Raw genomic sequence first — 23,503 nt, forward strand, 5'->3', positions numbered from 1 at the left:
GTGGCTGCAGGCAGCAGAATGTTATCATGTAACTCTATGGGAGCTGTATATATCTGTATGTAGTGAGCTCCCTCTAGTGGTCGCAGCAGGCAGCAGATTTTTATTTATCCAGGCCTTCATTTTAGACCTGAAAATGAGCTAGGAAGATCCACTTGGAGAAAGATGGCACCAACGATAAACATCTTATCTACACCAGACTTATTGTTATATGATACAGACTACAGTTCTGTAGGTGACATCACAACACAAGGACCGTTAGTTACCCCTGAACACCATATTAAACGTCACATATAGATATAATCTCCATAGGCAGCAGAGTCACTGTGTACATACATTACTTATCCTGCACTGATCCTGAGTTACATCCTGTATTATACTCCAGAGCTGCACTCACTATTCTGCTGGTGGAGTCACTCTGTACATACATTACATTACTTATCCTGTACTGATCCTGAGTTATATCCAGTATTATACTCCAGAGCTGCACTCACTATTCTGCTGGTGGAGTCACTGTGTACATACATTACATTACTTATCCTGTACTGATCCTGAGCTATATCCTGTATTATACTCCAGAGCTGCACTCACTATTCTGCTGGTGGAGTCACTCTGTACATACATTACATTACTTATCCTGCACTGATCCTGAGTTACATCCTGTATTATACTCCAGAGCTGCACTCACTATTCTGCTGGTGGAGTCACTCTGTACATACATTACATTACTTATCCTGTACTGATCCTGAGTTATATCCAGTATTATACTCCAGAGCTGCACTCACTATTCTGCTGGTGGAGTCACTGTGTACATACATTACATTACTTATCCTGTACTGATCCTGAGTTACATCCTGTATTATACTCCAGAGCTGCACTCACTATTCTGCTGGTGGAGTCACTGTGCACATACATTACATTACTGATCCTGAGTTACCTCCTGTATTATACTCCAGAGCTGCACTCACTATTCTGCTGGTGGAGTCACTGTGTACATACATTACATTACTTATCCTGTACTGATCCTGAGTTATGTCCTGTATTATACTCCAGAGCTGCACTCACTATTCTGCTGGTGGAGTCACTGTGTACATACATTACATTACTTATCCTGTACTGATCCTGAGTTACATCCTGTATTATACTCCAGAGCTGCACTCACTATTCTGCTGGTGGAGTCACTGTGTACATACATTACATTACTTATCCTGTACTGATCCGGAGTTACATCCTGTATTATACTCCAGAGCTGCACTCACTTTTCTGCTGGGGGAGTCACTGTGTACAAGTAATGTAATGTATGTACACAGTGACTCCCCCAGCAGAAAAGTGAGTGCAGCTCTGGAGTATAATACAGGATGTAGCTCCGGCTCAGTGCAGGATATGTTATGTATGTACTCAGTGACTCTGCCGGTTCTGTAGATTATTATATCTATATGTGACCTGGATCTTGGGGTCAGAGGTGACATTTTACTATCCTCTCAATGTCTCGGGTTTAGCATTGGTTGGAGTAATACATGGAGCTGATATTTCGGCTGTCGCTGTTACAGTCCATCTGTGCCATTAAGTTGAAGCGTTCGGCCACACAGTGAGCGGTCAGTCGCGCCTCGGGGTCGTGGTCCCAGCACTCGGTGATTGTGTCGCACAGGATATTCATTCCCTGAAAGGAAGCAACAGGTCAGAGGTCATTAGTGGGATTTATAAGAAATGTGGGTTCTGGGGTTCTCCTCGCGCAGCGACTCTTCCTCTACTCTGAGCTGTGACGTGCAGACTTTTCTACTAAATTATCCTTCAAATGTTCTCAGATCCAGGACGCCCCAGTAACGTGTCATATAACGTGGGGATAATGGGTCGTACACATTAGATAATTGTCAGTAGATCCCACTGATGTTTGCAGGATCCAGGGACAATCTGATGTGTGTGGAGCCGCCTGCTGCCCCCTGGTGTCTAATGAGGGGGACACAAGGATCAGGGTTTCCAGGTTATACCACCTCTGATCCTTTTTTTTTTATCAGATTAGCGTTACCACGTGTACCTGGCATCCGCTTATCTCCCTTCCCCTATGGCGGTAAATGTGAACACCTGCCCACTGGATTTTTTCTGGTGCTTGGTGGAAGCGCAGAGAAGTGACGTCATTGCTCCGACCCCTCGTGATCTATATTAGAATGAGCTGCATTATCTACTCTTGCGCCCCCGTCACGCACATTTGCCGTAGGACAACCTGCCGCCGATCTCATTATGCAAACCCCGTAAATTATCAGTGCATCTCTAGAGCTGCCCCAAACCTCCTGTGACCGCTCTCCAACCTCACCGGGTGTCTCCTCCAGGGATCAGCGATGTCCGGCCTCCCCCGTCCATGTAACACCACGTCCCTCATGGTTTCCACACATGGCTGATTCTGAACCATCAACCCAAAGGGCAACTCATAGTTCTTCACCTCTGTGGTCAAATAAGCACAAATATCTGCAAATTAGATTTCTTAAAATACGCACTAAATAAAGGGACACTCCGCCTGTAATTTTCATTGCACCCGCAGATCCCTCATCTGTGTAGTTTAACCTCATTACCTCTTATTTTTACTTATTTCTACTTCGTACAATGCTGAAAAAACTGTTGATTCTTGGAAACCATGAACAAGCTGCTGGTGACGGATCTTAGGATAACACAAATATATAATACATTCATCAAGTATTCATAGGTTAATGAGCCCATCAGACCCAAAGTAGGACATCTATACACTCAAATACTAAACTGAGACACGTGACAAGAACAGCAGATCAGTCAGCAGCATGTTGATGGTTTCCAGGTAGCAATATATATATATATATATATTTCTTTTCTTAAAGTGGCTCTGTCACCAGATTTTGCAACCCCTATCTGCTATTGCCTGTGATCGGCGCTGCAATGTAGATTACAGTAACGATTTTATTTTTAAAAACGAGCATTTTTGGCCAAGTTATGACCATTTTTGTAGTTATGCAAATGAGGCTTGCAAAAGTCCAAGTGGGTGTGTTTAAAAGTAAAAGTCCAAGTGGGCGTGTATTATGTGCGTACATCGGGGCGTGTTTACTACTTTTACTAGCTGGGCGCTCTGACGAGAAGTATCATCCACTTCTATTCACAACGCCCAGCTTCTGGCAGATCACGCTGTGACGTCACTCACAGGTCCTGCATCGTGTCAGACGAGCGAGGACACATCGGCACCAGAGGCTACAGTTGATTCTGCAGCAGCATCGGCGTTAGCAGGTAAGTCCATGTAGCTACTTACCTGCAAATGCTGCTGCTGCAGAATCATCTGTAGCCTCTGGTGCCGATGTGTCCTCGCTCGTCTGACACGATGCAGGACCTGTGAGTGACGTCACAGCGTGATCTGCCAGAAGCTGGGCGTTCTGAAGAGAAGTGGATGATACTTCTCGTCAGAGCGCCCAGCTAGTAAAAACGCCCCGATGTACGCACATAATACACGCCCACTTGGACTTTTACTTTTAAACACACCCACTTGGACTTTTGCAAGCCTCATTTGCATAACTACAAAAATGGTCATAACTTGGCCAAAAATGCTCGTTTTTAAAAATAAAAACGTTCCTGTAATCTACATTGCAGCGCCGATCACAGGCAATAGCAGATAGGGGTTGCAAAATCTGGTGACAGAGCCTCTATAAGGTTTTGTTGAGGCCTGAATTTCATTTTCATATATTAAAATATCCAGTTGGCCTGTGTCAGGTATTTTGTCTGTATCTATACAGATTACTTTAGTATTTTTAAGCTTAGACTCTCCCTAATACGCAGGATAAAATAATCCAACCACATGCAACACACAAAACATGTATCCCAATACTTCACCTCTAGCGCCACCACTACACCCGTGTCCTGTCACCAATCACCTCTAGCGCCACCACTACACCCGTGTCCTGTCACCAATCACCTCTAGCGCCACCACTACACCCATGTCCTGTCACCAATGACCTCTAGCGCCACCACTACACCCATGTCCTGTCACCAATGACCTCTAGCGTCACCACTACACCCTTGTCTGGTCACCAATCACCTCTAGCGCCACCACTACACCCTTGTCCTCTCACCAATCATCTCTAGTGCCACCACTACACCCTTGTCCTCTCACCAATCATCTCTAGTGCCACCACTACACCCTTGTCTGGTCACCAATCATCTCTAGCGCCACCACTACACCCTTGTCTGGTCACCAATCATCTCTAGTGCCACCACTACACCCTTGTCCTGTCATCAATCACCTCTAGCGCCACCACTACACCCTTGTCCTGTCACCAATCACCTCTAGCGCCACCACTACACCCGTGTCTGGTCACCAATCATCTCTAGTGCCACCACTACACCCTTGTTCTGTCACCAATCACCTCTAGCGCCACCACTACACCCTTGTCCTGTCACCAATCACCTTTAGCGCCACCATTACACCCTTGTCCTGTCACCAATCACCTCTAGCGCCACCATTACACTCTTGTCCTGTCACCAATCACCTCTAGCGCCACCACTACACCCGTGTCTGGTCACCAATCATCTCTAGTGCCACCACTACACCCTTGTCTGATCACCAATCACCTCTAGTGCCACCACTACACCCTTGTCCTGTCACCAATCACCTCTAGCGCCACCATTACACCCTTGTCCTGTTACCAATCACCTCTAGCGCCACCATTACACTCTTGTCCTGTCACCAATCACCTCTAGCGCCACCACTACACCCTTGTCTGGTCACCAATCACCTCAAGTGCCACCACTGCACCATTGTCCTGTCACCAATCACCTCTAGCGCCACCATTACACCCTTGTCCTGTCACCAATCACCTCTAGCGCCACCACTACACTCTTGTCCTATCACCAATCACCTCTAGCGCCACCACTACACCCTTGTCCTCTCACCAATCGCCTCTAGCGCCACCACTACACCCTTGTCTGGTCACCAATCACCTCTAGCGCCACCACTACACCCTTGTCTGGTCACCAATCACCTCTAGCGCCACTACTACACCCTTGTCCTGTCACCAATCACCTCTAGCGCCACCACTACACCCGTGTCTGGTCACCAATCATCTCTAGTGCCACCACTACACCCTTGTCCTGTCACCAATCACCTCTAGCGCCACCATTACACCCTTGTCCTGTCACCAATCATCTCTAGTGCCACCACTACACCCTTGTCCTGTCACCAATCACCTTTAGCGCCACCATTACACCCTTGTCCTGTCACCAATCATCTCTAGTGCCACCACTACACCCTTGTCCTGTCACCAATCACCTCTAGCGCCACCATTACACCCTTGTCCTGTCACCTATCACCTCTAGCGCCACCACTACACCCTTGTCTTCTCACCAATCACCTCTAGCGCCACCACTACACCCTTCTCCTGTCACCAATCACCTCTAGCGCCACCACTACACCCTTCTCCTGTCACCAATCACCTCTAGCGCCATCACTACACCCTCTCCTGTCACCAATCACCTCTAGCGCCACCACTACACCCTTGTCCTCTCACCAATCACCTCTAGCGCCACCACTACACTCTTGTCCTGTCACCAATCACCTCTAGCGCCACCACTACACCCTTCTCCTCTCACCAATCACCTCTAGCGCCACCACTACACCCTTGTCCTGTCACTAATCACCTCTAGCGCCACCACTACACCCTTGTCCTGTCACCAATCACCTCAGTGCCACCACTACACCCTTGTCCTCTCACCAATCACCGCTAGCGCCACCACTACACCCTTGTCCTCTCACCAATGATCTCTAGCGCCACCACTACACCCTTGTCCTGTCTCCTCTTCTCACAATCTTCTCTAGAGCTGCACCTTTTCTCTGGAACTCTCTCCCTCATCATTTCCATCTCATTGTTTCAGCCTAAACCTCACTATGCTTCTCCGGTAACATTTATTCTAGATTAGTGCTCTCCAACCGGTGATTCTCCCGCTGTTGGAAAACTACAACTTCCAGCATGTCAGAGCAACAGTTAGAGAACCACAGGCAGGGGAACACGGTTTTAGATGAATCAGAATCAATACTTCACCCCTGTATTCTTATGTAGGATCCGGTGAATAGGGACATAATGAGAGCCAGAGTTTATGGTAAAAAGAGAATGAAATCCCACAATCCTCACCTCCAATAGCGTCACACCTGGAGGCCATTTCCCATAAAACTAGAGCCAAGGAATAAACGTCCATCTGCTTGAAGGACTCCATATCTTCCAGGTTCACGCGGGATTCAAGGACCTCAGGAGCCATGTAGCGTGCTGTCCCAACCTGTGCAAGGCAAAGAAAGTGTCTGAATGAGCAGGAGCCCTCCATAAGGATGTAAAGATTCTAGGGTTCCCATATATAGTGTGACTATGACATCACCTCCACACCTCCCGTATATACATGTAATAACTGTATTGAAGCGTTTGAGGGTGCACGGTATCGAAACAGTATCGAAGTTTTGATGCATCGTGCATCCCTAATCACACACACAAACATATATATATATGTATAGTAGTAGATATAGTGTGACTAGAACATCACCTCCAATATATAGTGTGACTATGACATCACCTCCATACCTCCCATATAATGTGACTATGACATCACCTCCATACCTCCCATATATAGTGTGACTATGACACTCACCTCCACACCTCCCATATATAGTGACTATGACATCACCTCCACACCTCCCATATATAGTGTGACTATGACATCACCTCCACACCTCCCATATATAGTGTGACTATGACATCACCTCCACACCTCCCATATATAGGGACTATGACATCACCTCCATACCTCCCATATATAGTGTGACTATGACATCACCTCCACACCGCCCATATATAGCGTGACTATGACATCACCTCCATACCTCCCATATATAGTATGACTATGACATCACCTCCCTACCTCCCATATATAGTGTGACTATGACATCACTTCCACACCTCCCATATATAGTGACTATGACATCACCTCCATACCTCCCATATATAGTGTGACTATGACATCACCTCCATACCTCCCATATATAGTGTGACTATGACATCACCTCCATACCTCCCATATATAGTGTGACTATGACATCACTTCCACACCTCCCATATATAGTGTGACTATGACATCACCTCCACACCCCCCATATACAGCGTGACTATGACATCACCTCCATACCTCCCATATATAGTATGACTATGACATCACCTCCCTACCTCCCATATATAGTGTGATTATGACATCACTTCCACACCTCCCATATATAGTGACTATGACATCACCTCCATACCTCCCATATATAGTGTGACTATGACATCACCTCCATACCTCCCATATATAGCGTGACTATGACATCACCTCCATACTTCCCATATATAGTGTGACTATGACATCACTTCCATATATAGTGTGACTATGACATCACCTCCCCACCTCCCATATATAGTGTTGCATTTCTATTATGGGGTTATGGGCATGGCCAGAATTAGGGGACAAGTTGTAAATACAACCTTTGGACCCCCAATAATCGCACCGACTGCTGTCTGCTGTCCACTCGTTCACCGTCATGTGCTGGGACATCTCACCTGTCCGCTGTTGGCAAAGTCGTCTGCTGTAAGTGATGGGTCCAACCGGAGGGCGATGCCAAAGTCACACAGCGCACACTCAGAGTTGTTCTTCACCAGGATGTTGCTGCTCTTGATGTCACGATGAGCTATGGCCACCTTGGAGGAGCCACACGGGGTGTAGTCGCTGTGCAGATGAGCCACGCCGCTTACAACAGAGCCCGCCATGTCCAGCAGCGATGTCCAGCTCAGGAGGTGACGGGATAGGTAGTCCTTAAGGTTGCCCTTAGCATGGTAAGCGGTGATGATCCAGTACTCCTTGTGCGGGCTGCCGCTGCGCTCCTCCATGGTGATGAACTGCAGCACGTTGTCATGCTTCAGATGGGCGTCTGTGAATATGCTGCTCTCATTCTTCCAGGAGGAGTATTCTAGGACAGAGAAGATCTTCACGGCCACCGTCTCGTAGTGCCCGGACTCGCTGTGTTTCAGCTTGGCTCTCCACACCTCAGCGAAGCGTCCCTTCCCAACACGATGGTCGAGCTCTATAGGGAGCGGCTCAGTGTTGTGATTGATGCTGTTGGCACAGGCCGTACTTATATCACACTGAGAGCCGGACATCAGTGACGAGGACAATCTGTAGGGGTCATAGCCCGGCCTCCGGCTCTGTAATGGGACGCTACCACCGTGCGCTGTTCTTTCCAGCCATGACTTGGGCCCCTTCCTCAGCCTATGAGTACGGTAAAGGTAGAAGAGGCCGGTGACGGTTATTGCCAGAAGCAGAGGAGGGAACAAACTGATAGCGGCCACTGGCACGGCCTTCCGGCTATAGAGCAGCGAGTAACCTGGAGGAGGATGGGAAACCATGAGAAAAACGGCCCAAAACACAAATCTATCCTAATCCATAGAGGAGATGGAGACCACAAGGACAGGAGCACCCATCATCTGACCCACCATCACCTCTCACATGGGATCAATCAGCAGTTACAACACGGATGAGAAGCACCGATCACATGTACGAACCCCAAAAATGACTGATGTGTTACATGGCTAAGGATTCTGGGAAGACGCAGCCGACAGCGGGAGGAGACATCAGCAGCGAAAATCCCAGATCAAAGAATATGTATAGTCGATTATGGTTTGGTTGTCCAGGGTCTAAATGAAAGACCACAACCACCAATATCATCACCACTGCCGACATAATCACCACCCTCATCATCAACACCTCCACCACCATCTTCCAACACCAAAACCACCCTCATCAACCCCACCAACATCATCATCAGCACCATCCATACCTGTTATATGATCACCTTACGGCACTGTTATATGTTATATGATCACTGTACGGCACTGTTATATGTTATATGATCACTGTACGGCACTGTTATATGTTATATGATCACTGTACGGCACTGTTATATGTTATATGATCACTGTACCGCACTGTTATATGTTATATGATCACTGTACCGCACTGTTATATGTTATATGATCACTGTACCGCACTGTTATATGTTATATGATCACTGTACCGCACTGTTATATGTTATATGATCACTGTACGGCACTGTTATATGTTATATGATCCCTGTACGGCACTGTTATATGTTATATGATCACTGTACGGCACTGTTATATGTTATATGATCACTGTACTGCACTGTTATATGTTATATGATCACTGTACGGCACTGTTATATGTTATATGATCACTGCACGGCACTGTTATATGATCACTGTACGGCGCTGTTATATGTTATATGTTCACTGTACGGCACTGTTATATGTTATATGTTATATGATCACTGTACGGCGCTGTTATATGTTATATGATCACTGTACGGCACTGTTATATGTTATATGATCACCATACGGCACTGTTATATGATCACTGTACGGCGCTGTTATATGTTATATGATGACTGTATGCCATGGTTATATGTTATATGATCACTGTACGGCACTGTTATATGATCACTGTACGGCACTGTTATATGTTATATGATCACTGTACGGCACTGTTACATGTTATATGATCACTGTACGGCACTGTTATATGTTATATGTTATATGATCACTGTACGGCACTGCTATATGTTATATGATCACTGTACGGCACTGTTATATGTTATATGATCACTGTACGGCACTGTTATATGTTATATGATCACTGTACGGCACTGTTATATGTTATATGATCACTGTACGGCACTGCTATATGTTATATGATCACTGTACGGCACTGTTATATGTTATATGATCACTGTACGGCACTGTTATATGTTATATGATCACTGTACGGCACTGTTATATGTTATATGATCACTGTACGGCACTGTTATATGTTATATGATCACTGTACGGCACTGTTATATGTTATATGTTATATGATCACTGTACGGCACTGTTATATGTTATATGATCACTGTACGGCACTGTTACATGTTATATGATCACTGTACGGCACTGTTATATGTTATATGTTATATGATCACTGTACGGCACTGCTATATGTTATATGATCACTGTACTGCACTGTTATATGTTATATGATCACTGTACTGCACTGTTATATGATCACTGTACTGCACTGTTATATGTTATATGATCACTGTACGGCACTGTTATATGTTATATGATCACTGTACGGCACTGTTATATGATCACTGTACTGCACGGTTATATGTTATATGATCACTGTACGGCACTGTTATATGATCACTGTACGGCACTGTTATATGTTATATGATCACTGTACGGCACTGTTATATGTTATATGATCACTGTACGGCGCTGTTATATGTTATATGATGACTGTATGGCACTGTTATATGTTATATGATCACTGTACGGCACTGTTATATGTTATATGTTATATGATCACCATACGGCACTGTTATATGATCACTGTACGGCGCTGTTATATGTTATATGATGACTGTATGGCACGGTTATATGTTATATGATCACTGTACGGCACTGTTATATGATCACTGTACGGCACTGTTATATGTTATATGATCACTGTACGGCACTGTTACATGTTATATGATCACTGTACGGCACTGTTATATGTTATATGATCACTGTACGGCACTGCTATATGTTATATGATCACTGTACGGCACTGTTATATGTTATATGATCACTGTACGGCACTGTTATATGTTATATGATCACTGTACGGCACTGTTATATGTTATATGATCACTGTACGGCACTGCTATATGTTATATGATCACTGTACGGCACTGTTATATGTTATATGATCCCTGTACGGCACTGTTATATGTTATATGATCCCTGTACGGCACTGTTATATGTTATATGATCACTGTACGGCACTGTTATATGTTATATGTTATATGATCACTGTACGGCACTGTTATATGTTATATGATCACTGTACGGCACTGTTACATGTTATATGATCACTGTACGGCACTGTTATATGTTATATGTTATATGATCACTGTACGGCACTGCTATATGTTATATGATCACTGTACTGCACTGTTATATGATCACTGTACTGCACGGTTATATGATCACTGTACTGCACTGTTATATGTTATATGATCACTGTACGGCACTGTTATATGATCACTGTACGGCACTGTTATATGATCCCTGTACAGCACTGTTATATGTTATATGATCCCTGTACTGCACTGCTATATGTTATATGATCACTGTACGGCACTGCTATATGTTATATGATCACTGTACGGCACTGTTATATGTTATATGATCACTGTACGGCACTGTTATATGTTATATGATCACTGTACGGCACTGTTATATGTTATATGATCACTGTACTGCACGGTTATATGTTATATGATCACTGTACGGCACTGTTATATGTTATATGATCACTGTACGGCACTGTTATATGTTATATGATCCCTGTACGGCACTGTTATATGTTATATGATCACTGTACGGCACTGTTATATGATCCCTGTACAGCACTGTTATATGTAATATGATCACTGTACAGCACTGTTATATGTTATATGATCCCTGTACAGCACTGTTATATGTTATATGATCCCTGTACAGCACTGCTATATGTTATATGATGACTGTACTGCACTGTTATATGTTATATGATCACTGTACGGCACTGTTATATGTTATATGATCACTGTACCGCACTGTTATATGATCACTGTACAGCACTGTTATATGTTATATGATCACTGTACGGCACTGTTATATGTTATATGATCACTGTACGGCACTGTTATATGTTATATGATCACTGTACGGCACTGTTATATGTTATATGATCACTGTACGGCACTGTTATATGTTATATGATCACTGTACGGCACTGTTATATGTTATATGTTATATGATCACTGTACGGCACTGTTATATGTTATATGTTATATGATCACTGTACGGCACTGTTATATGTTATATGATCACTGTACGGCACTGTTATATGTTATATGATCACTGTACCGCACGGTTATATGTTATATGTTATATGATCACTGTACGGCACTGTTATATGTTATATGATCACTGTATGGCACTGTTATGTTATATGATCACTGTACGGCACTGTTATATGTTATATGATCACTGTACCGCACTGTTATATGTTATATGATCACTGTACCGCACTGTTATATGTTATATGATCACTGTACCGCACTGTTATATGATCACTGTACCGCACTGTTATATGTTATATGATCACTGTACCGCACTGTTATATGTTATATGTTCACTGTACGGCACTGTTATAGGATATATGATCACTGTACGGCACTGTTATATGTTATATGATCACTGTACGGCACTGTTATATGTTATATGATCACTGTACGGCACTGTTATATGTTATATGATCACTGTACAGCACTGTTATATGATCACTGCACGGCACTGTTATATGTTATATGTTATATGATCACTGTACGGCACTGTTATATGATCACTGTACGGCACTGTTATATGATCACTGCACGGCACTGTTATATGTTATATGATCACTGTACGGCACTGTTATATGTTATATGATCACTGTACGGCACTGTTATATGTTATATGATCACTGTACGGCACTGTTATATGTTATATGATCACTGTATGGCGCTGTTATATGTTATATGATCACTGTACGGCGCGGATATATGTTATATGATCACTGTACCGCACTGTTATATGTTATATGATCACTGTACGGCACTGTTATATGTTATATGTTCACTGTACGGCACTGTTATATGTTATATGATCACTGTACGGCACTGTTATATGTTATATGATCACTGTACGGCACTGTTATATGTTATATGATCACTGTACGGCACCGTTATATGTTATATGATCACTGTACGGCACTGTTATATGTTATATGATCACTGTACGGCACTGTTATATGTTCACTGTACGGCACTGTTATATGATCACTGCACGGCACTGTTATATGTTATAGGTTATATGATCACTGTACGGCACTATTATATGTTATATGATCACTGTACGGCGCTGTTATATGATCACTGTACGGTACTGTTATATGTTATATGATCACTGTACGGCACGGTTATATGTTATAGGTTATATGATCACGGTATGGCACTGTTATATGTTATATGATCACTGCACGGCACTGTTATATGATCACTGTACGGCACTGTTATAGGATATATGATCACTGTACGGCACTGTTATATGTTATATGATCACTGTACAGCACTGTTATATGTTATATGATCACTGTACGGCACTGTTATATGATCACTGTACGGCGCTGTTATATGTTATATGATGACTGCAAGGCACTGTTATATGTTATATGATCACTGCACGGTACGGTTATATGTTAAAGGTTATATGATCACTGGACGGCACTGTTATATATTATATGATCACTGTACAGCACTGTTATATGTTATATGTATTTATGATCACGGTATGGCACTGTTATATGTTATAGGTTATATGATCACTGTACAGCACTGTTATATGTTATAGGTTATATGATCACGGTATGGCACTGTTATATGTTATATGTTATATGATCACTGTACGGCACTGTTATATGTTATATGATCACTGCACGGCACTGTTATATGTTATAGGTTATATGATCACTGTACGGCACTGTTATATGTTATAGGTTATATGATCACTGTACGGCACTGTTATATGTTATAGGTTATATGATCACGGTACGGCACTGTTATATATTATATGTTATATGATCACTGTACGGCACTGTTATATGTTATATGATCACTGCACGGCACTGTTATATGTTATAGGTTATATGATCACGGTATGGCACTGTTGTATGTTATATGATCACTGCACGGCACTGTTATATGTTATATGATCACTGCACGGCACTGTTATATGTTATAGGTTATATGATCACGGTATGGCACTGTTATATGTTATAGGTTATATGATCACTGCACGGCACTGTTATATGTTATAGGTTATATGATCACTGTACGGCACTGTTATATGATCACTGTACGGCACTGTTATATGTTATATGATCACTGTACGGCACTGTTATATGTTATATGATCACTGTACGGCACTGTTATATGTTATATGATCACTGTACGGCACTGTTATATGTTATATGATCACTGTACGGCACTGTTATATGTTATATGATCACTGTACGGCACTGTTATATGTTATATGATATCTGTACGGCACTGTTATATGTTATATGATCACTGTACGGCACTGTTATATGTTATATGATCACTGTACGGCACTGTTATATGTTATATGATCACTGTATGGCACTGTTATATGTTATAGGTTATATGATCACTGTACGGCACTGTTATATGTTATATGATCACTGTACTGCACTGTTATATGTTATATGATCACTGTATGGCACTGTTATAGGTTATATGATCACTGTACAGCACTGTTATATGTTATATGTTATATGTTCACTGTACGGCACTGTTATATGTTATATGATCACTGTACGGCACTGTTATATGTTATATGATCACTGTACGGCACTGTTATATGTTATATGATCACTGTACGGCACTGTTATATGTTATATGATCACTGTACGGCACTGTTATATGTTATATGATCACTGTACGGCACTGTTATATGTTATATGATCACTGTACGGCACGGTTATGTGGGCACCATATGGGGCGGTCGTTTAGGCGTAAATCTGTACTATTATTTGGCGGTATTATGTGTTACTTTACATTTCTCTTCTTTATAGGGGCAGGCGCCTCTACTCTGATGGACCCTGCAGCATTGCAGATCCAAGAACAGGGGCAGCACCAGTTTTAGAATTGAAAATCTGCACCTGAGACGGACAAGGGCCCCCGCCCCCGAGATTCTGCAGGTTGGCTATTTCAGGCCCCCTCCTCACCGTTGCTTTGGTTGTAGAATATGAGTTTGTCGTTGCACTCCTGCTCTTCCACGCAGCCGCACATATAGAGGAGGCCGGAGTCGGAGGACATCGCCTGCATCACACATCGCGCCGTGTTGTAGCTGGGCAGCACGACGTTCTCCAGCGGGAGCAGAGGATGGTGGCAGAGGGACATCACCTGGACGCTGTCATTATCCTGCTTCCTGCAAGAGAAGACACATCCGGACCCCCAACCGGACAATACAGGGGGACCCCGAAGCTGAAGTGGTACCTCATACAATCACATCCACCCTCCCTACAGTCTTGGGGAGTCACAGCTGCTGCAAACAATGGCCCAACTGATCTAACACGGTCCGGAGAAACGGTAATAAACGGGTCTGACTAAAGAAGCCCCCGTCACCTCTAATCAACGTATTACAAGGCACATCTGCGTCACCTCCAGAGCTGAAGTCACAATTCTGCTGTTACATTATGTCTTATTATCCAGACACATCGAGGAATAGAAGACAGGCTGTAACAGCAGAATTGCGTCTGCTGCTCTGGATGTGACTAGAGTATAAGACCTGATGTAACAGAAGAATTGTTAATTCTGCTCCGCTGCCAGCCCAGAAAACTAGCTGAATAATGACAAGTTCTGCAACTTTGTTATAGACTTTGTGTTTCCGATCTCTGCTTGCTGTCAGTTAATGGGAACATTCTTGTTTACATCTAGATTTGGAAAACCTGTTCTGACTTCATTCTGCTCACACAGCTGAGAGTTTGTTACAATGTATCAGTGCAGACAATACTCTGAACTAAACACAGCAGCAGCAGCACAAATCTCTCTCCAGTCCTAGACCTTAGGCTGATAGCTCTTAACTAAACTGATACATTGGTACAAGCCCTCAGCTGTGTGAGTGGGACTAGGTATGGGCAGGGTCTATGAATGTAAACAATTAATATTTCAATTCACTGACAACAAGCCGATATCTTGAAAATGGTGAGGAAATAAAATATCGATTAGTAAGTTGCAGAATTTGTCACTCTACAGGAGTTACGTGAATGTGCGGAGATGTGATTGTCATGTAGCGGAGGGAGATGATGGGAGTAGAGTACAGGAGACTGGGAGTGGCGGTTCCTTACCAGATTGTGACGCAGATCTCTTCTGTCGTCTCGCAGTAGGAGCTCAGGCTGCAGTTTGTGTAGCAGACGCCGCCCTCACAGACGGGGTGAGAGTTATCGCACCATTTACACAGGTTGGTCCGTGTGTTGCGGTGAGTGGCGGCCAGAGCCACTGCGGAAAACACGGAGGAACTTAATTATCTCAGAGCGGACCGGAGATCAAGTGTATCCTCCTGTGCATCCAAAACGTGCTCACAGTTCACCCCCATATAACACCAAGCATCTGTGTGCTCACTTACCTCATACTCCAGTCACATCCAGAGCTGTAGTCACAGTTTACGAGTCACCTCCATATAACACCAAGCATCTGTGTGCTCACTTACCTCATACTCCAGTCACATCCAGAGCTGTAGTCAGTTTACGAGTCACCTCCATATAACACCAAGCATCTACGTGCTCACTTACCTCATACTCCAGTCACATCCAGAGCTGTAGTCAGTTTACGAGTCACCTCCATATAACACCAAGCATCTACGTGCTCACTTACCTCATACTCCAGTCACATCCAGAGCTGTAGTCAGTTTACGAGTCACCTCCATATAACACCAAGCATCTACGTGCTCACTTACCTCATACTCCAGTCACATCCAGAGCTGTAGTCACAGTTTACGAGTCACCTCCATATAACACCAAACATCTGTGTGTTCACTTAGCTTGTCCTTAGTTAAATCATGTCATATACTCCGGTCACATCCAGAGCTGCAGCCATACTTATGCTGCTTTCCGGTTAGCTCAGAGTACTGGACCTCACATCTTCCTGCCGGTTCAGCGGCTGTACACAGCATGAGATGTCGGTTTTACACCAGACTGTATACCATAATCCAGTGCAAAAAAAAAAGAATTTCTTCCAGAATGCAGCACAGCAGAATTCAGTGATGTCAGAAAATCTGTTACGACACGTATCCATCCGCCTGGTAATCAAATCCACGTGGCAGCCAGAAACATTTTGATTGCAGCTCTAGATATGATGCATCAAGTAATAGCAGAATAGTCAATGCTGCTCTGGATGTGACCAGAGTATAATATACAGTAAGATGTAATTACAGAATTGTGACTGCAGCTCTGGATGTGACTGGCGTATAACACATTATGTAACAATGGATTAGTGTCTGCAGCTGTGGATGTGACTGGAGTATAAGGCATGATGTAACAGCAGATTAGTCGTTGCAGCTCTGGATGTGACTGTAGTATAAGGCATGATGTACCAGCAGATTAGTGACTGCAGCACTGGATGTGACTGGAGTATAAAATATGATGTAACAGCAGAACAGTGACTGCAGCTCTGGATGTGACTGGAGTATAAGGCATGATGTAACAGTAGAACAGTGACTGCAGCTCTGGATGTGACTGGAGTATAAGGCATAATGTAACAGCAGAACAGTGACTGCAGCTCTGGATGTGACTGGAGTATAAGGCATGGTGTAACAGCAGATTAGTGACTGCAGCTCTGGATGTGACTGGAGTATAAAATATGATGTAACAGCAGATTAGTGACTGCAGCTCTGGATGTGACTGGAGTATAAAATATGATGTAACAGCAGATTAGTGACTGCAGCTCTGGATGTAACTGGAGTATAAGGCATGATGTAACAGCCTATATTAAGAGATGGATAAGAATCGCCATCAGACAATCACACTGAGACCTGAAGAATAAAATCGATACAATGTCGCCGCGTGTATATTCAGAACTCGTGTGAAGGTGGTGAACTGTCGCCTCCTTATTCTCAGGTTTACGCCACGTGACTCCTGTTTTTCATTTACCGCCGGCGCAGCGTTTTCAGGGCGCTCATAAGGCTGTAATGCAAAATGTAAACTGAAAATCGGCAGAAAACGGCTGTGAACGTGCGCCACCTACAGGTCACTCATGTGCATATACACTGCCATGCACTGGATGAGAGGGACACTACTCCTCCCATCATCCAGAGATATAACTCGTTGGGTCAACCCCATATAATAAGTCGCCTCATTTGTAAATCTCCGCCCTGCGCCGACTCCTCCTTTACTTTTTGATCGTCTCTTCCTCGTATTTTGTTTTCTGCTTTCCTTCCAGTAACATCTGGACGCCGCTCATCTCTACCGTGTGGCGGATTATTATGGCGCCGTGCTCAGCTGCCATTAATTAGTCCATTGATGAGGATGTGGCTCTCCTCCTAAACATCTGTTTACTGTCTCAGAACCGTGGCACAGCAGAAATATATATCCTGTATTACACTCCAGAGCTGCACTCACTATTCTGCTGGAGTCACTGTGTACATACATTACATTACTTATCCTGTACTGATCCAGAGTTATATCCTGTATTATACTCCAGAGCTGCACTCACTATTCTGCTGGTGGAGTCACTGTGTACATACATTACATTACTTATCCTGTACTGATCCTGAATTATATTCTGTATTATACTTACTCCAGAGCTGCACTCACTATTCTGCTGGTGGAGTCACTGTGTACATACATTACATTACTTATCCTGTACTGATCCTGAATTATATTCTGTATTATACTTACTCCAGAGCTGCACTCACTATTCTGCTGGTGGAGTCACTGTGTACATATATTACATTACTTATCCTGTACTGATCCTGAGTTACATCCTGCATTATACTCCAGAGCTGCACTCACTATTCTGCTGGTGGAGTCACTGTGTACATACATTACATTACTTATCCTGTACTGATCCTGAGTTATATCCTGTATTATACTCCAGAGCTGCACTCAATATTCTGCTGGTGGAGTCACTGTGTACATACATTACATTACTTATCCTGTACTGACCCGGAGTTACATCCTGTATTATACTCCAGAGCTGCACTCACTATTCTGCTGGTGGAGTCACTGTGTACATACATTACTTATCCTGTACTGATCCGGAGTTATATCCTGTATTATACTCCAGAGCTGCACTCACTATTCTGCTGGTGGAGTCACTGTGCACATACATTACATTACTTATCCTGTACTGATCCGGAGTTACATCCTGTATTATACTCCAGAGCTGCACTCACTATTCTGCTGGTGGAGTCACTGTGTACATACATTACATTACTTATCCTGTACTGATCCTGAGTTACAGCCTGTATTATACTCCAGAGCTGCACTCACTATTCTGCTGGTGGATTCACTGTGTACATACATTACATTACATTACTTATCCTGTACTGATCCTGAGTTATATCCTGTATTATACTCCAGAGCTGCACTCACTATTCTGCTAGTGGAGTCACTGTGTACATACATTACATTACTTATCCTGTACTGATCCTGAGTTACATTGTAAGTTACACTAGAGAGAAATATTCCAGCATTCCTTGCTTATTCAATGTCTGCACAGAGCTTGCTCTGGTGATTTGCATTCTGGGAAGTTAGGAGTTTCTGTCCACAATAACAATCAGCAGAATAGTGAGTGCAGCTCTGGAGTATAATACAGGAATGTTACCGCATTACCCCCCTATATAGTACCTCAGTATAGCATCACCCCATTACCCCCCTATACAGTCTCTGTATAACGTCACCCCATTACCTCTATTATATAGTATCTCAGTATAGCGTCACCCCATTACCCCCTATATAGTGTCTCAGTACAGCGTCACCCCATTACCTCTCTTATATAGTGTCTCCGTATAGTGTCACCCCATTACCTCCCCTATATAGTGTCTCAGTACAGCGTCACCCCATTAACCCTATATAGTGTCTCAGTACAGTGTCACCCCATTACCTCTCCTATATAGCGTCTCAGTACAGTGTCACCCCATTACCTCTCCTATATAGTGTCTCAGTACAGCATTACCCCATAACCCCCTATATAGTGTCTCAGTACAGTGTCACCCCATTACCTCTCCTATACAGTGTCTCAGTACAGCATTACCCCATAACCCCCTATATAGTGTCTCAGTATAGTGTCACCCCATTACCTCCCCTATAGTGTCTCAGTACAGTGTCACCTCATTACCTCCTCTATAGTGTCCCTGTATAGTGTCACCCCATTGATCCCCTATATAGTGTCTCAGTACAGTGTCACCTCATTACCTCCCTATATAGTGTCTCAGTATAGTGTCACCCCAATACCTCCCCTATATAGTGTCTCAGTACAGAGTCACCCCATTACCTCTCCTATATAGTGTCTCAGTACAGCATCACCCCATTACCCCCTATATAGTGTCTCAGTATAGTGCCACCCCCACTACCTTCCCTATAGTGTCTCAGTATAGTGTCACCCCATTACCCCCCTATATAGTGTCTCAGTACAGTTTCATCCCATTACCTCCTCTATAGTGTCTCAGTACAGTGTCACCCCATTACCTCTTCTATATAGTGTCTCAGTACAGCATCACCCCTATATAGTGTCTCAGTATAGTGACACCCCATTACCTCCCCTATAGTGTCTCAGTATAGTGTCACCCCATTATGTTCCCTATAATGTCTCAGTATAGTGTCCCCCCATTACCCCCCTATATAGTGTCTCAGTACAGTGTCACCCCATTACCTCCTCTTTAGTGTCTCAGTATAGTGTCACCCCATTACCCCTATATAGTGTCTCAGTAGTCTCCCCATTACCTCTCCTAAATAGTGTCTCAGTACAGCATCACCCCATTACCCCCTAGTGTCTCAGTACATTGTCCCCCCATTACCCCATATATAGTGTCTCAGTACAGTCACCCCATTACCTCACCTATAGTGTCTCAGTATAGTGACACCCAATTACCTCCCCCATATAGTGTCTCAGTATAGCGTCACCCCCTAGTGTCTCAGTATAGTGACACCCCATTACCTCCCCTATATAGTGTCTCAGTACAGTCACCCCATTACCCCCCCTAGTGTCTCAGTATAGTGACACCCCATTACCTCCCCTATATAGCGTCTCAGTATAGTGTCACCCCATTACCTCTCCTATATATTGTCTCAGTATAGCATCACCCCATTACCCCCTATATAGTGTCTCAGTATAGTGACACCCCCATTACCTCCCCTATATAGTGTCTCGGTATAGTGTCACCCCATTACCTTCCCTATAGTGTCTCAGTATAGTGTCGCCCCATTACCCCCACTATATAGTGTCTCAGTACAGTGTCACCCCATTACCCCTAAACAGTCTCAGTACAGTCACCCCATTACCTCACCTATAGTGTCTCAGTATAGCGACACCCCATTACCTTCCCTATATAGTGTCACCCCATTACCTTCCCTATATAGTGTCTCAGTATAGTATCGCCCCATTACCCCTATATAGTGTCTCAGTATAGTGTCAACCCATTACCTCCCCTATATAGTGTCCCAGTATAGTGACACCCCATTACCTCCCCTATATAGTGTCTCGGTATAGTGTCACCCCATTACCTTCCCTATAGTGTCTCAGTATAGTGTCGCCCCATTACCCCCCTATATAGTGTCTCAGTACAGTGTCACCCCATTACCCCCTAAACAGTCTCAGTACAGTCGCCCCCATTACCTCACCTATAGTGTCTCAGTATAGTGACACCCCATTACCTTCCCTATATAGTGTCTCGGTATAGTGTCACCCCATTACCTTCCCTATAGTGTCACAGTATAGTGTTGCCCCATTACCCCCTATATAGTGTCTCAGTATAGTGTCAACCCATTACCTCTCCTATATAGTGTCTCAGTACAGTGTCACCCCATTACCCACTAGTGTCTCAGTACAGTGTCACCCCATTACCCCCCTATATAGCATCTCAGTATAGTGTCACCCCATTACCCCCCCTAGTGTCTCAGTATAGTGACACCCCATTACCTCCCCTATATAGTGCCTCAGTATAGTGTTACCCAATTACCCCCTATACAATATCTCAATATAGTGTCACCCCATTACCCCCTATACAGTGCCTCAGTACAGTGTCGCCCCATTACCTCCCCTATATTGTCTCAGTATAGCGTCACCCCCTTACCTCCCCTATATAGTGTCTCAGTACAGTGTCACCCCATTACCCCCTATATAGAGTTTCAGTATAGTGACACCCCATTACCCCCCTATATAGTGTCTCAGTATAGTTTCACCCCCTATATAGTGTCTCAGTATAGTTTCACCCCCTATATAGTGTCTCAGTATAGTGTCACCACCATTACCCCCTATGTAGTGTCTCAGTATGGTCACCCCATTACCCCCCCCCCTATATAGTAGATGTCGTACTCTCAGTAGTCCATGGTTTCTTGCAGCGTCCGGTACTCACAGCACATGATGAGAGCAGTGGTTCCCCCACAGACCCCCATGCTGGACGCCTCAGACCATTGTTCCTGGAGGCTTCAGAGCGGAATCCGTCCTCCTCCATCTGCAGAGAACTGGAGTCTGGGAGGGGAGAAGGGGGGACCAGCTGTGGAGGAACCAGAAGCCAAGGAGCACAAAGAGAGCCAACTCTGCAGACTATCCCTCCCTGTGTATCCACAATCCCCATACCCACTATATAACCCTATACAACTCTGCAGACTATCCCTCCCTGTGTATCCACAATCCCCATACTCACTATATAACACTATACAACTCTGCAGACTATCCCTCCCTGTGTATCCACAGTCCCCATACTCACTATATAACCCTATACAACTCTGCAGACTATCCCTCCCTGTGTATCCACAATCCCCATACCCACTATATAACCCTATACAACTCTGCAGACTATCCCTCCCTGTGTATCCACAATCCCCATACTCACTATATAACCCTATACAACTCTGCAGACTATCCCTCCCTGTGTATCCACAATCCCCATACCCACTATAGAACCCTATACAACTCTGCAGACTATCCCTCCCTGTGTATCCACAGTCCCCATACCCACTATATAACCCTATACAACTCTGCAGACTATCCCTCCCTGTGTATCCACAATCCCCATACCCACTATATAACCCTATACAACTCTGCAGACTATCCCTCCCTGTGTATCCACAGTCCCCATACTCACTATATAACCCTACAGACTATCCCTCCCTCTGTATCCACAATCCCCATACCCACTATATAACCCTATACAACTCTGCAGACTATCCCTCCCTGTGTATCCACAATCCCCATACTCACTATACAACTCTGCAGACTATCCCTCCCTGTGTATCCACAGTCCCCATACTCACTATATAACCCTATACAACTCTGCAGACTATCCCTCCCTCTGTATCCACAATCCCCATACCCACTATATAACCCTATACAACTCTGCAGACTATCCCTCCCTGTGTATCCACAATCCCCATACCCACTATATAACCCTATACAACTCTGCAGACTATCCCTCCCTGTGTATCCACAATCCCCATACCCACTATAGAACCCTATACAACTCTGCAGACTATCCCTCCCTGTGTATCCACAATCCCCATACTCACTATATAACCCTATACAACTCTGCAGACTATCCCTCCCTGTGTATCCACAGTC

At 44.1% G+C, this 23,503-nt stretch overlaps 1 protein-coding gene across 1 annotated transcript; it reads right to left on the bottom strand.

Annotated features, from left to right (window-relative positions):
- Window positions 1–1,338: 1,338 nt before the first annotated feature.
- Window positions 1,339–22,421, bottom strand: LOC142655171 (TGF-beta receptor type-2-like). The gene is made up of 7 exons (XM_075829008.1): window positions 22,299–22,421; window positions 16,075–16,225; window positions 14,953–15,155; window positions 7,581–8,401; window positions 6,135–6,276; window positions 2,309–2,436; window positions 1,339–1,657 (listed from the first exon to the last, which is right to left on the bottom strand). The coding sequence occupies exons 1-7, from the start codon at window positions 22,336–22,338 to the stop codon at window positions 1,493–1,495; spliced, it is 1,650 nt and encodes a 549-aa protein (XP_075685123.1). The 5' UTR covers window positions 22,339–22,421; the 3' UTR covers window positions 1,339–1,492.
- Window positions 22,422–23,503: the final 1,082 nt, after the last annotated feature.

This window comes from Rhinoderma darwinii, chromosome 6 (genome assembly GCF_050947455.1).
Source record: "Rhinoderma darwinii isolate aRhiDar2 chromosome 6, aRhiDar2.hap1, whole genome shotgun sequence".
Taxonomy (NCBI): domain Eukaryota; kingdom Metazoa; phylum Chordata; class Amphibia; order Anura; family Rhinodermatidae; genus Rhinoderma; species Rhinoderma darwinii.

Excerpts from the sequence above, each read along its gene's own strand:
- LOC142655171 (XM_075829008.1), bottom strand. The coding sequence starts at position 22,338 with ATGGGGGTCTGTGGGGGAACCACTGCTCTCATCATGTGCT. Across the intron at positions 16,226-22,298 it reads CACTGCTCTCATCATGTGCT|TGGCTCTGGCCGCCACTCAC; the intron begins GTGAGTACCGGA and ends TGTTTTCCGCAG. Across the intron at positions 6,277-7,580 it reads ACTTTGCCAACAGCGGACAG|GTTGGGACAGCACGCTACAT; the intron begins GTGAGATGTCCC and ends TGCCTTGCACAG.